The sequence below is a fragment of the Silurus aristotelis genome (assembly GCF_946808225.1).
Source record: "Silurus aristotelis genome assembly, chromosome: 14".
NCBI lineage: Eukaryota > Metazoa > Chordata > Actinopteri > Siluriformes > Siluridae > Silurus > Silurus aristotelis.
Genome location: NC_139587.1, coordinates 14,030,569 through 14,042,764, shown reverse-complemented (window position 1 = coordinate 14,042,764; position 12,196 = coordinate 14,030,569). Strand labels below are relative to the sequence as shown.

General features: G+C 37.4%; 2 protein-coding genes across 4 annotated transcripts; both read left to right on the top strand.

Moving 5' to 3' along the window:
* Window positions 1–5,762: 5,762 nt before the first annotated feature.
* On the top strand, window positions 5,763–9,457 carry wnt8a (wingless-type MMTV integration site family, member 8a). Of its 2 annotated transcripts, XM_083561348.1 has the most exons (7): window positions 5,763–5,873; window positions 7,491–7,624; window positions 7,744–7,777; window positions 7,895–8,033; window positions 8,151–8,276; window positions 8,390–8,532; window positions 8,635–9,457. In XM_083561348.1, the coding sequence occupies exons 1-7, from the start codon at window positions 5,853–5,855 to the stop codon at window positions 9,196–9,198; spliced, it is 1,161 nt and encodes a 386-aa protein (XP_083417474.1). In that variant the 5' UTR covers window positions 5,763–5,852; the 3' UTR covers window positions 9,199–9,457. The 2 variants fall into 2 exon arrangements, with proteins under 2 accessions (XP_083417474.1, XP_083417473.1); XM_083561347.1 differs by lacking the exon at window positions 5,763–5,873 and having other exon boundaries at window positions 7,202–7,624.
* LOC310737159 (protein Wnt-8a-like) lies at window positions 5,791–11,503 on the top strand (the record flags this gene model as incomplete). Of its 2 annotated transcripts, none has more annotated exons than XM_083561349.1 (6): window positions 5,791–5,873; window positions 10,048–10,081; window positions 10,192–10,330; window positions 10,427–10,552; window positions 10,704–10,846; window positions 10,945–11,503. In XM_083561349.1, the coding sequence occupies 5 exons, from the start codon at window positions 10,067–10,069 to the stop codon at window positions 11,500–11,502; spliced, it is 981 nt and encodes a 326-aa protein (XP_083417475.1). In that variant the 3' UTR covers window position 11,503. The 2 variants fall into 2 exon arrangements, with proteins under 2 accessions (XP_083417475.1, XP_083417476.1); XM_083561350.1 differs by lacking the exon at window positions 5,791–5,873 and adding an exon at window positions 9,879–9,946.
* Between the last annotated feature and the right edge of the window lie 693 nt (window positions 11,504–12,196).

The window sequence follows — 12,196 nt, the reverse complement described above, 5'->3', positions numbered from 1 at the left end:
ACAGCAGTGAAGTGTGTAGTAGGAATGACAGACTGGTTTAAGGATCGGCTCTAAGCCATTTCCTGTTTGCAGTGGTGATGTATAGGTTGACGGACGAGGTCAGACAGGAGTTTTCATGGATTATGATGTTTGCGGATGAGAGTAGGGAGCAGGTCGAAAATAGCTTGGAGAGGTGGAGGTACATGCTAGAGAGAAGGGGATGAAAGTCAGTAGGAATAAGACAGATTACATGTGTGTGAATGAGAGAGAGGGCAATGGAGTGGTGCAGTTGCAGAGAGCAGAGGTGGTAAAGATGAATGAATTGCAAAGACTGTGCAAAGTAATGGAAAGTGTGTTAGATAAGGGAAGAAATAGTGCAGGCAGGGAGCAGTGGGTGGAGAAGAGTGGCAGAAGTGATTTGTAATAGAAGGGTATCTGCTGGAGTGTAAGGGAAAGTTTATAGGACTGCGGTGAGTCCTGTGAGTATGTTGTATGGTTTAGAGACAGTGGCATTGACTAAGACAGGAGGCAGAGCTGGAGGTAGCAGAATTGAAGATGCTGAGACATTTCACACAAGGCTGTGTGCAGAGGAGTGACATGGGTTATATTGGTGGAATAATGCTGAGAATTGAACTGCCAGGGAGGAGGAAAAGAGAAAGGCCAAGGAGCAAGTTTATGGATGTGGTGAGGGAAGACATGTATGTAGTTGATTTGAAAGAGGCAGATGTATGGGACAGGGTAGTATAGAGATTGATGTGGTGAACCCGAAAGCAGCCGAAAGAAGAAGAAGAAGCAGCAAGAAAATTTGTAAATTTAAAGATTTTAGACTACATCAACCAGACCTTAACCCCATTGAACATGTATTTCACCTCCTAAAGAGAAGACAGAAAGGACAAACCCAGAAAAAGCAAACAACTGAAAGAAGCTGCAGTAAACGTTTGTAAAAGTAAATAAACCACATATCAAGTGTTATGTGACAATAGTTTTGCTCAAAAATAAAAAAAAGTTTAAGCAAAAAATCAGTGATATCTTACTATGATGTATTTAGGAATGGTGGACTGTAACAAACTATATTAGTAAAAATAATTTCTTGTTTAAAAGGTATTTTTTATTTACCTATAAAAAAATGTATTACTTTGATTTAAAATGACAATTACATAAAAGTTGGGGAAAATGTAATAAAAAATATAAATATTTCCAAACCTCATAAATACATATTTCTTTTTACAGTAGAACACAGAAGACATATCAAAGGCTTAACTGATGAAATGTATAAATGTATTCAAAATATAAGGTAAGTTTTTTGATGTTTGATGTCTGCATCAAGTCTCAAAAAGAAAAGTAATATCAAAGAAAGTGCTGCTAAAAAGAAACATCTGGAGGGACAGTTTGAAACTAATTAGCTTAATTGGAAACAGGTAAGTAACAATTTTAGAATAATGTTTATCAACATCAAATTGCAAAGACAAAATGACTCTGTAATGGAAATCACTCCATGGGTTCAAAAACACCTGTTTGTCATGTCATCCAAAGAAATGCATCCAAAGAAGAAACCATATTTTAACATGATCCAGAAACACTGCCATCTTCTTGGGGCCAAAGCTCATTCAAAATGGATGTATTTATTTATTTAAATCTGAAGCAATGTGGAAAACTGTTCTGTCGTCAGACAAATAGAAATAAAAAAAATTATATCTGGAAATCAGGAGACTGGAAAACATGGCATTCCTGATTTCCAGATATAATTTTTTATTTCTATTTGTCTGACCACAGAACAGTTTTCCACATTGCTTCAGATTTAAATAAATAAATACATTTTTAAATACATTTAAATCTCTCTCATTTTCTAATTAGGCTAGAACATGTCTTACAAAATGTGGGATGGGGCAATACAGGGCGGAAAAGTAAGTGTTACTAAAAAACTGCTGTGAAACATTTTGCAACTACTCCGGTTAATTGGCAACTGGTCAGTTTCATGATTATATATAACAAAGATTATCTTAGAGAGGCAGAGTCCCTCAGAAGTAACATGAGCATGGGTTTAACAATCTGTGAAAAACTCTACCTACAAATTATGGAACAATTTCAGAATAATGTTCCTTAAAGTATAATTGTGAAGACTTTGAATATATCATAATCTATAGAACATAATATTATCAAAATAAGAATCTGTAAAAATCTGTGTGTTTGAGGGACAAAGGCATAACAAACAAATATTGGACACCCATGTTCTACACTTCAGTGTGTGTGTGTGTGTGTGTGTGTGTGTGTGTGTGTGTGTGTGTGTGTGTGTGTGTGTGTGTGTGTGTGTGTGTGCGCGTGCATGCAATAGTGTCTATGGAATGAGCGGTTTTCAAACTGGAAAGGCACTATCAATGCTGAAAGGTGTATACAGGTTTTAGAGTAACATATGCTTCCATCCAGATTATGTCTTTTTAGGAAAGGCCTTGCATATTTTAGCATGACAATGTTAAGTTATACTTGTTGCATCTATTACAACAGCATGGCTTTGTAGTAAAAGAGTTCTGTTGCTGAACTGGCCTGAATGCAGTCCAGACCTTTCACCAATTTAAAATATTTTGTGCATTATGAAATGAAAAATATGACAGTGTTGAACAGCTAGAATCCTGTATCTGATACAAATTGGACAACATTCCTCTACAACAACTACAGCAACTGTTCTCCTCAGTTCCCAGATTTACACAGATTGTTTTTAAAAGAAGAGTGTATGCTACACCTGGCAAAAATAACCCTATCCCAGCTTTTTGAAGCATGTTGCAGCCATTATGTACAAATTAAGAGGTGGTATCAAAAAGTTTAAAGACTAACTTTGTTTTAGCGCTATCTCTTTTGCTGAATGTCCTCCCTCAGATGCCTTAAAACCTAGCAAGTTGCTACTAATGGTCAGCCCCCTGTGCATAAATTCTCGATGCAATGCCATTGAATGTCAATGTCAATACAGCAAAACAGAGCATGTCCAATTCACACATGATGACACCAACAATGATCATGCACAAGTTTACAAATGGTTTTGAGTTGAGCTTGTTGAAGGTGTTCCTGATATCTAGTCTTCTTTCAGTGATGTTCTTCTGCTCTTGAAACATGCATGCATTTAAAACACCTCAAACAACTCTATGCAGCATTAGCGGAAACTTGCTGAATCATGCCAAACATCTTTGTGGCAAATTTGCCCAGTTTCATTTAAAATTTGCTCTTTGTTCTAACCATTTTTACAGCTCCCAGTGTACACAGGATGATGTCTTTTGGCATACTGACTTATGAAATCCGGTGCTCCCTGTGACTGTGCATGCAGCCTTGTCCTGCTATCTGTTGGCATGTTACAAAACTAAACTTGAAACTTTTTAATTTACCTCGTACCTTATATTTTCCTTAAAATGATACATGTCCTCAGTTTAAATGTTTGATATGTTTGTGTTCTATTGTGAATAGAATATTTGTTTGAGATTTGTAAATCATCGTATTCTGTTTATTTATATTGTAAAATTGTTGTATTATGTTTGTAAAATTAAATAAAAATTAATTTTATAGCACTTTTAACAATTGACTGTAAACTTTAGCATTATACATGTCCTTATTATCCATAATGTGTCATATTTCAACAAGCAAATCTGGCATTTTATTTGATCAAGATAGAGTAGCAAAAAGCAAATTTAAATGAGCAAACTGCCATAAACTACAACTAATAAATGAAGCCTTTAAATAGGATGCAACTTAGCATAGCCAATGCACTTACCGACATGTTTTTGGGAGTTGGGAAGAAACAAGAGTTTCCAGAGGAAACACAAACTCAGGAAAACATAGACAGTAACCCAAACTCCAAATCAAACCAGTAATGCTGGAGTTTTTAGGGTGCTAACAAAGCATACCACACTGTGACTCCCTTTCGCCAACTCTGTAACAGTAATTCCAAATAAAGCAAAGAATTGACTGCCGCTATACACATAGCCATTATTTACCTCTTTTACTTGATCATGAATTATATGGGTTTAATCTAAACCTCTTCTATAGACAAAGCCATGGGAAGTATGTTTGGTGAGTGTGCTGCAGCACTCCCAACTTTCCTGATGTATTTAACTGCAACACTTAATATGAGCATCAGCAAAAAAAGTTTACATAGCCAATAATAAAGCACAAAGAAAAAAACTCGTTTTTGTGTGTGTTAAAAATTCCCATTTTTTATTTTTACTGAAAAACACTTTTTGATTTTTAATTGTATAACATTACACAGAACTTTTGGCTAACTGACCTCAAAATCGAAAAGTTGAGGGTATTGATGGAACAGCAGTTTATGGCTGTTTTAAAAGTTCACTTAAGAATAATATATGTAAACAAACAAAAAAAATAAACAAAGAAAAGAAAACTACAGCATAACAATTATAGGCTTTTTCGTTGTTTAAAATGTATCCACCTGTATAAAGCTTAGATTGTTAAATTAAAATTAGCACATTAATATAAACTTTTCACCAATGTCCTAGCATTAGAAACTGTGACAATTTATTAACACCTGACTGGAGAATTGTTGAACCAATAAAATATAATACTCTTTGGATAAAGTGAGTGCAAAGGTAAAATAAATGCAGAATAAAACTGTATTTATTAAATATTTAAAATAACCTTATTTGAATTGTTCAGTTATACATTTACAAAACAAATACTGAAGCTATTACTGGATTTTTTTTAAACTAGGTTAAAGGCCCACTCGTTCTTGTTCAGGCTTTCCAATGTGGAAATACCAGTCACAGAGACACCAAAACATGTATAAAAGATATTCAAAGTTTATTGTTAGAGAGAATGCATATATAGACCTCCATGATGACTATGAGACCATTGAGTAACATATCAGTACATGATAAACAACATTGTCAAAGGCCATTCTGTTCTCTGAAAATATGTATGCATCTTTTATAAGGATGTGACAGTCGCAGCATGACATTATGAAAGGAATGCTTATAAGAAGTAATCACACAAACTAGCTAAATTGCTCCTGGTAGAATACCTGAATAACAGATTTGGAATATTATTTAACAAATTGTCTCTGACTGAAAAAAATGTAAAAAAAAAACAAAAAAAAACTACTCATTACAAAATATTTCACAATTATCTCCTAATAGGTCCTGTGAGTCCACTATTTTTCTTCATTTAATGGTTTAGATTGTTAATGAAAAAAAAAACGAAAGTAGGTAACTCAGTCTGCAGTAAGAGGCAATCACTTATTGCACACTTTCGACAGTACAGGCCCGTGGTTCCAAAACGAACGCTGCAATCAATAAGTAAATATATTAGCAAATAAATACAAAAAGTTGCGAATATGCATCGGGCCACGTTTACGAAGACATCCCAGTGAGGTGTCTACTAGTTTAGTCTCTCTCACACACATTAGACCACTCATATGACTGCTTACTTATTTCAATCCACACCTTATGGCTTGCTAATGACGTGTAAGGAGTCGCACCTCGGTCTCCTTTGATGCCTGCACTGTATGTGATGGTTTAATGAATCCGCTGAGAGCATGGCGTCAGTGCTTCAGAAACGCGCCAATATCTCTGCTGTTAATCGTGTTTTATTACCGGACTTATCAGGCTAAAATATTCCCCGAGAATACTGCTTTAATGGGGAAAACAATGTAAAGACACCGTTCCTAAGTAACATCATGGTATATGCAAAGTTGAAAACACAATGCACAATGCACGTCTTGCTGTATTACTTACATGAAAGTAGTTAAAAAAAAACAAAAAAAAAACACTTTTATTCAGCTTGGATTTTGGCTGGTCTGCAAAGCTCTACTCCAAAGCACAATGCTCGCAGTTTGACTTAATTAACCGCACCTGAGTTTCTCGCCGTGTTTATTCAAAATGGAAAGCTTTTGCCGTAAGGTAAGCCAAGTCCTCAGTTCATTTTCCTGGGTATAGATGACTAGTTCTTATTGCTCCTCCTTCACACCTCTTTGGAGTTTTGGACCGCGGAATACACTTTTTGTCGATTAATCGATGAGTCTAAAACACCTCGGGCGTTGGATTGTTGTTTCTTAGTTTGCTGCCCCATAAATCGACAAAAAATAAAAAAAATAATATAACTTTCGGCATGTGTTTGCATGTTACAAACGAGGGGCATCAAAGATCTCGGCTTAACAGGTTCTTAGGTTTTTTTGACAAGTAGGTGTGGGAGTTTGGGTTTCAGCCTCTGTTAGAGCTTGATGTCGCCGATAACCAATTAGTGCGGATTATCCTCACTTGCGCGTCCCACTATTGTCTAAAACGGGCTGAGCCAAGTGGCTCGAGAGCTTATCTATTGTCTGGCCATTAAATCAGTGATTTGATTGGCTCATGATTTGTGGTTTCTGCAATTAATCTTTTCATGAGAGTCTATATGAAATCACATTTCCATATAGAAATAATCGCAAAAGTCATCGAAAGTAATTAAACGTCAAATTATTTTGTCGATTTCTCACTGCCATTAATCTATACCTGCATTCCTTTAGCACATAGGAATAACATTATTTGACTCGTTGGGTCTTATTTTACAATATTTTATTTAGGTTTGGGAAACATTCCACTGTTTTATTATTAGGGAAAACGGTTCTGTGGAAACTGACTAAGCCAATAAACAGAACCAAATTCCAAACGTAACTTACCAATACATTATAACGCATTTTGGTGTTCTAGTCTGTAGAAAAAGGTCTAAACATTACTGGGATGTTGTACCCGATTCGTTCCCAGTCTTTTAACACCCATGTGACAAAGACTTTGACATTATTTATATGGCCCTTAGCGTGCCGTTTTGAATTTTGGGTTCTCGTGAAAGATGCAGAAGAGCAATTGAAATGTTATTGGCAATCATCAGCTAACAGACAAACATTATAATCATTAGAATTTAAGTTTTTCTCAAGATCTTTTCGAAAACTGACAAGATGTATCCATTAAAAAGGGCAACTACATGTGCTATGCAAATGTAATAGAAAATGCAAAATCAGAAGGGTGTGTATTGTAAAAAGTGGACTATCACCTCCATAGACAGTAGAGATTATGCTGATTCATGTGTGGAACACTGTACACATTAAGAAGTCTAGTTGGATTTTATCAGGCGTATAATACTAATACTAATTGTACCAATATAAAACTAATAATAATAATAATAATAATAATAATAATAATAATAATAATAATAATACTAAAATACTATTACTAATGATAAAACAAGTAATAGTAGTAGTTGTAGTTGTAGTAGTAATTGCACTAAATAACTCAAAAGTTCGTCCATGGGAAAAGCAGAATATAATGAGCATAATAAAGGGGCTATTAAGCGCCACTTTGAAGTGCGGCTGCTCTACTGTTCCCTACGTCTGAACAAATCGCCATCGAATCACTAGATTTCACAGTGAAATGTCAAAGTTGGAAAAAGCCTGTCATTCGATGTCGGCGAGGGGTATAAATACCGTGGTCATTCGAGCCCGTCGTCAATTGCCTTTATCTCTTTCTGGATTACTCCATCAGTATTTGAGCCTTGGGTCACCGAAAGAAGGCATCCCAGAGGACTCGGAGGACGCACTGGCATCAATGGGCTCTTGTCAATTTCTCGCATCTTTGGTCCTGTCTATATGCTGTCATGTATTATCCTCAACAGCATGGTACAGTTACATTACTTTAGGCTTTTTTATATATATTTTTTGTTTTGTTACAAACAATTACTTTACAACCGTTACGAAAATCCATGTTTAATGTTGCCTTGTTTTATTTTCCTCTCTAGGTCAGTGAATAACTTTCTGATGACAGGACCGAAGGTAATTACTGCAAATTCTTATCCATATGATCTGCTACAATTTGCCAGTTTCAGTAATAGATATATGACAACACATTTAAAGCAGTTGGATAATTTTTACGTGTTTGTATTTTTCTAGGCATATCTTATTTATTCCAGTAGCGTGCAAGCAGGAGCACAGCGCGGCACTGAAGAGTGTAAATACCAGTTTGCGTGGGACAGGTGGAACTGCCCGGAGAGTGAATTTCAACTGTCAAAACATAAAGGATTGCGAAGGGGTATGCACAAATAACGGCATTAATTATAATAAAAGTGTTTTCAAATCATCACAATCTGCATAAAGTCTGCACATTCGCTCTCAGATATATGTATTCATTTATTTTATTTTTTTATAGCAACCAAAGAAACGGCTTTTATACATGCCATAAGTGCGGCTGGAGTTATGTATACATTAACCAAGAACTGCAGCATGGGAGACTTCGATAACTGTGGCTGTGATGACTCAAAAACTGGAAAAATTGGTAAGCTTATTCGGCCATAGTTACTACTTCTACAAAGAAAGATTCACATAATAACAAAAATATGCTTTGTTGTAAAAAATGAGTGCTCACATCCCTCATTTATGTGTTGGCAGGAGGCCGAGGTTGGATTTGGGGTGGATGCAGTGATAATGCTGACTTCGGGGAGAACATTTCTAAGCAGTTTGTAGATACGATGGAAAATGGGCATGATTCGCGTGCTGCTGTAAACCGTCACAACAACGAGGCTGGTAGACTTGTAAGTCAAAATATTTTGTGACTAGTGATAACCAATCATTTCTGTATAAGTATACGCATTCCTGCAACTTATTAAATTGAATGTATTATGTCGTTTACGCAGGCTATCAGAGCGATGATGAAGAGATCGTGCAAGTGTCACGGTGTGTCGGGGAGCTGCAGCGTTCAAACTTGCTGGATGCAACTGTCTGACTTCAGGGACGTCGGTAACTACCTGAAAATCAAATATGACCAGGCACAGAAGCTCGAGCTGGACCAGCGACGCATGCGCGCCGGGAACAGCGCAGAGAACCGCGGCGCGATCGCTGACACGTTCAGCAGCATCGCGCGCACCGAACTCATCCATCTAGAGGACTCCCCAAATTACTGTGTGAAAAATCTGAGTCTTGGATTGTACGGGACTGAAGGCAGGGAGTGTTTGCAGACTGGCAATAATTTGTCGCAGTTTGAGAAACGAAGCTGCAGAAGACTTTGCCACGAGTGTGGTCTAAAAGTAGAGGAAAAAAGGATAGAGATCGTGAGTAGCTGTAACTGCAAATTTCACTGGTGCTGCACGGTGAAGTGTGAGAAGTGCACACAATTCGTGACAAAATACATCTGTTCAAAAAGAAACAAAAACATTCGACCACATAACAGTACACGAAGGAGGCAGCGTGTACGCAGTTAATCCTCTTTGCCTATATATAAAATCCCAAGTGTATATTTGTACATGCTGACGATTATTTTAAAGCTATCAATAAGAAAATGAAACTTTTTTACTTTGCTGATTTAATTTCCAGTACTTATGTTCTATATGTGCACTTTTTGCCCTTAATATTTGGTTTACTAAAAGATAAATATTTGTTCCTTATAATGAACACAAACTTCTAACACATATTGCCTGACAATGTTTACTGCACAATGGTTTAAATGTTTTTGTTACTTTTTTTCTTACCCTTAAGTGTATATGATATTTTAAACTCAGAATACATTAAATAGTTTGGAAACATGTTTGTGTGAAGTCTTTCTTTTTTTCTACTTCGAGAAAATAGGAAACGTGTATTGGCACAGGGTGTAATCCTTTACCAGGGCCGTTGGATCAATGCATTACTATCAATTATCATGCACTGCTGCCCGCAGAGAGAAATAAACACGCTGATATTGATATCCTTTGAAGTTCAGTAGAGGCGTTTCCTCCGCATCACTGGCAGCTGTGGACCAATAGCAAGTCAGCAATTCTATAACAAAAGGTGACCCCCCCTCTCATCAGCCCTGATGTGGATTGTATAAATTTCTAAAACCTGTTTGAATTGAAAGAAGATCTTCATCATTTACTCTGGTAGCAACGTGATCTTGCAAAAAAAAAAAATGGTTTACTCCTTCCTTTGGGCCTTTCTATTCCTTACTTATCATAAAACCCTTCTAGGCCACACATGGTAAGAATGCAAAGAAAAATTTGGTTTTCAGTTTATTGCAATAACGCGAATGCTTTTTCTTACCATATGATTAACTTATTTTCTTTTTTTTCTTATTTTAGGCTTGTTAACAATTTGCTCATGACTGGACCAAAAGTAAGTAATATGTGTCTTGTTATCCACTTTTACAATTCTCTACAAATCATGTGTAGAAAAATTTGCTGAAACTTTTTTGTAACTCTTCTGTTTTTTTCCTATATTGACAGGCTTACTTGAGCTACACGAGTAGTGTTCTCGCAGGAGCCCAAAACGGAATGCAGGAGTGCAAGCACCAGTTTACGTGGGACAGGTGGAACTGCCCGGAGAGCACGTTTCACCTCTCAACTCACAGACGACTCCGAAGTGGTAAGATATAAAATATAGCGAACATCGGTGCACGTACAGCAAAATCTTCAACCCCACTGCCAGCTCTAACTTGATTTTCTGTGTGTATGCATATAGCGACGAGAGAAACCTCGTTTGTGCACGCGATAAGCGCAGCTGGTGTCATGTATACTTTAACCAGAAACTGCAGCCTCGGGGATCTGGACAACTGCGGATGCGACAACTCAAGAAATGGAAAAAATGGTAAGAACAATTAGATATCACACGAACGTTTATTTAAACAGTTATAGCTTATTACTCGTTCACAAAATGTATTAATGCATATATTTGATTAGGTAGCAATTTTATCCAATTATCTAGCAATTGTCATTCGTTATGGATTCACTGATCTCAGGAGGTCGTGGCTGGCAATGGGGAGGATGTAGTGATAACGTGGATTTTGGAGAGAGGATCTCCAAGCAATATGTGGACGCATTCGAGACTGGACAAGACGCCCGTGCTGCTGTCAATCTCCATAACAACGCTGCAGGCCGTCTGGTACGCACTGGCATCTTTATCTTTTATAACTACCCGGATTACATTTGTAGTAAATTTGATGACAGCTAATTAAATCTGTTATCAATACTGTGTTGCAGGCTGTAAAAGCGACTATGAAAAGGATCTGTCGCTGCCATGGGATGTCGGAGAGCTGCGCGATGCAGACGTGCTGGATGCAGCTGGCTGAGTTCCGTGAGGTGGGCAATTACTTGAAAGTAAAGCACGACCAGGCGCACAAACTCGAGGTGGACAAACGGCGCATGCGCGCGGGGAACAGCGCGGATAACCGCGGCGGCGCTATCACAGACGCGTTCAGCAGCATCGCGCGCTCCGAACTTATCTATTTGGAGGATTCCCCCGATTACTGCGCGAAAAACCTAAGCCTCGGACTACACGGCACTGAAGGCAGGGAGTGCTTACAGAATGGCAAGAATCTGTCGCAGTGGGAAAAGCACAGCTGCAGAAGGCTGTGCCACGAATGCGGTCTGCGTGTCGAAGAGATCCGCACAGAAATAGTGAGCAGCTGTAACTGCAAGTTCCACTGGTGCTGCACGGTGAAGTGCGAAAACTGCTCACAGGTTATAGTTAAGTACGTTTGTGCACGGAGACAAAGTGGCCAGGGACACCACCGGCGCAGATTCCGAGGACCAAAATGACTGCGACAATTGCTTGGGGACTCTATTTAAACAGATTTCCCTTCACTTTTCTCTACTATTATATTTTTGTAATATCTTTTTACCTTTGTACATACCATAAAAATGTATATTTAAATATCCTAATAAATTAATGAAAAAAAAAGATGTATTTTCTGTTTCACTTTTTAAACATGAATGACAATATATTCAATATATTGTAGATTGATTCCGTTTTTAAAACTTTAGTTCAACCACTGCACGAACATGCATTCGTGTCCAGAAATTATAAATAATAAGTTACAATAAGTAGGCAACAATGTTCACCAAAAGGGCTTAGTTGCTAATACACTAAGGATGATTTTAGTGAGTATACTTTGAGAGGATTAACGTGTCACACTTTGCACTTCGTCTTGGGCGTTCCCTTTAGGATGATCTAGCGTTAGGTTACTTTGATATGCAGACAGCAGTAATGCGAATATGCATTTCACTGTGGAATTTGCAAAGAGAAGCCACGGTGATGTACCGTATAGTCCTACTTAAACATTACAGTGAGGTTGTCAGGTACATCACATTGTGCTCAGTTCACAGCCTTTTGTGTCAAACATGACTCATTGCCAATCATGACATTTGATTCCTTGATAAACTATCTCTGGGTTTTACCCCTTAACTATTTCCCTTAATACATAGCTAATCTCTTCTGCTCAGTGGGACAAAC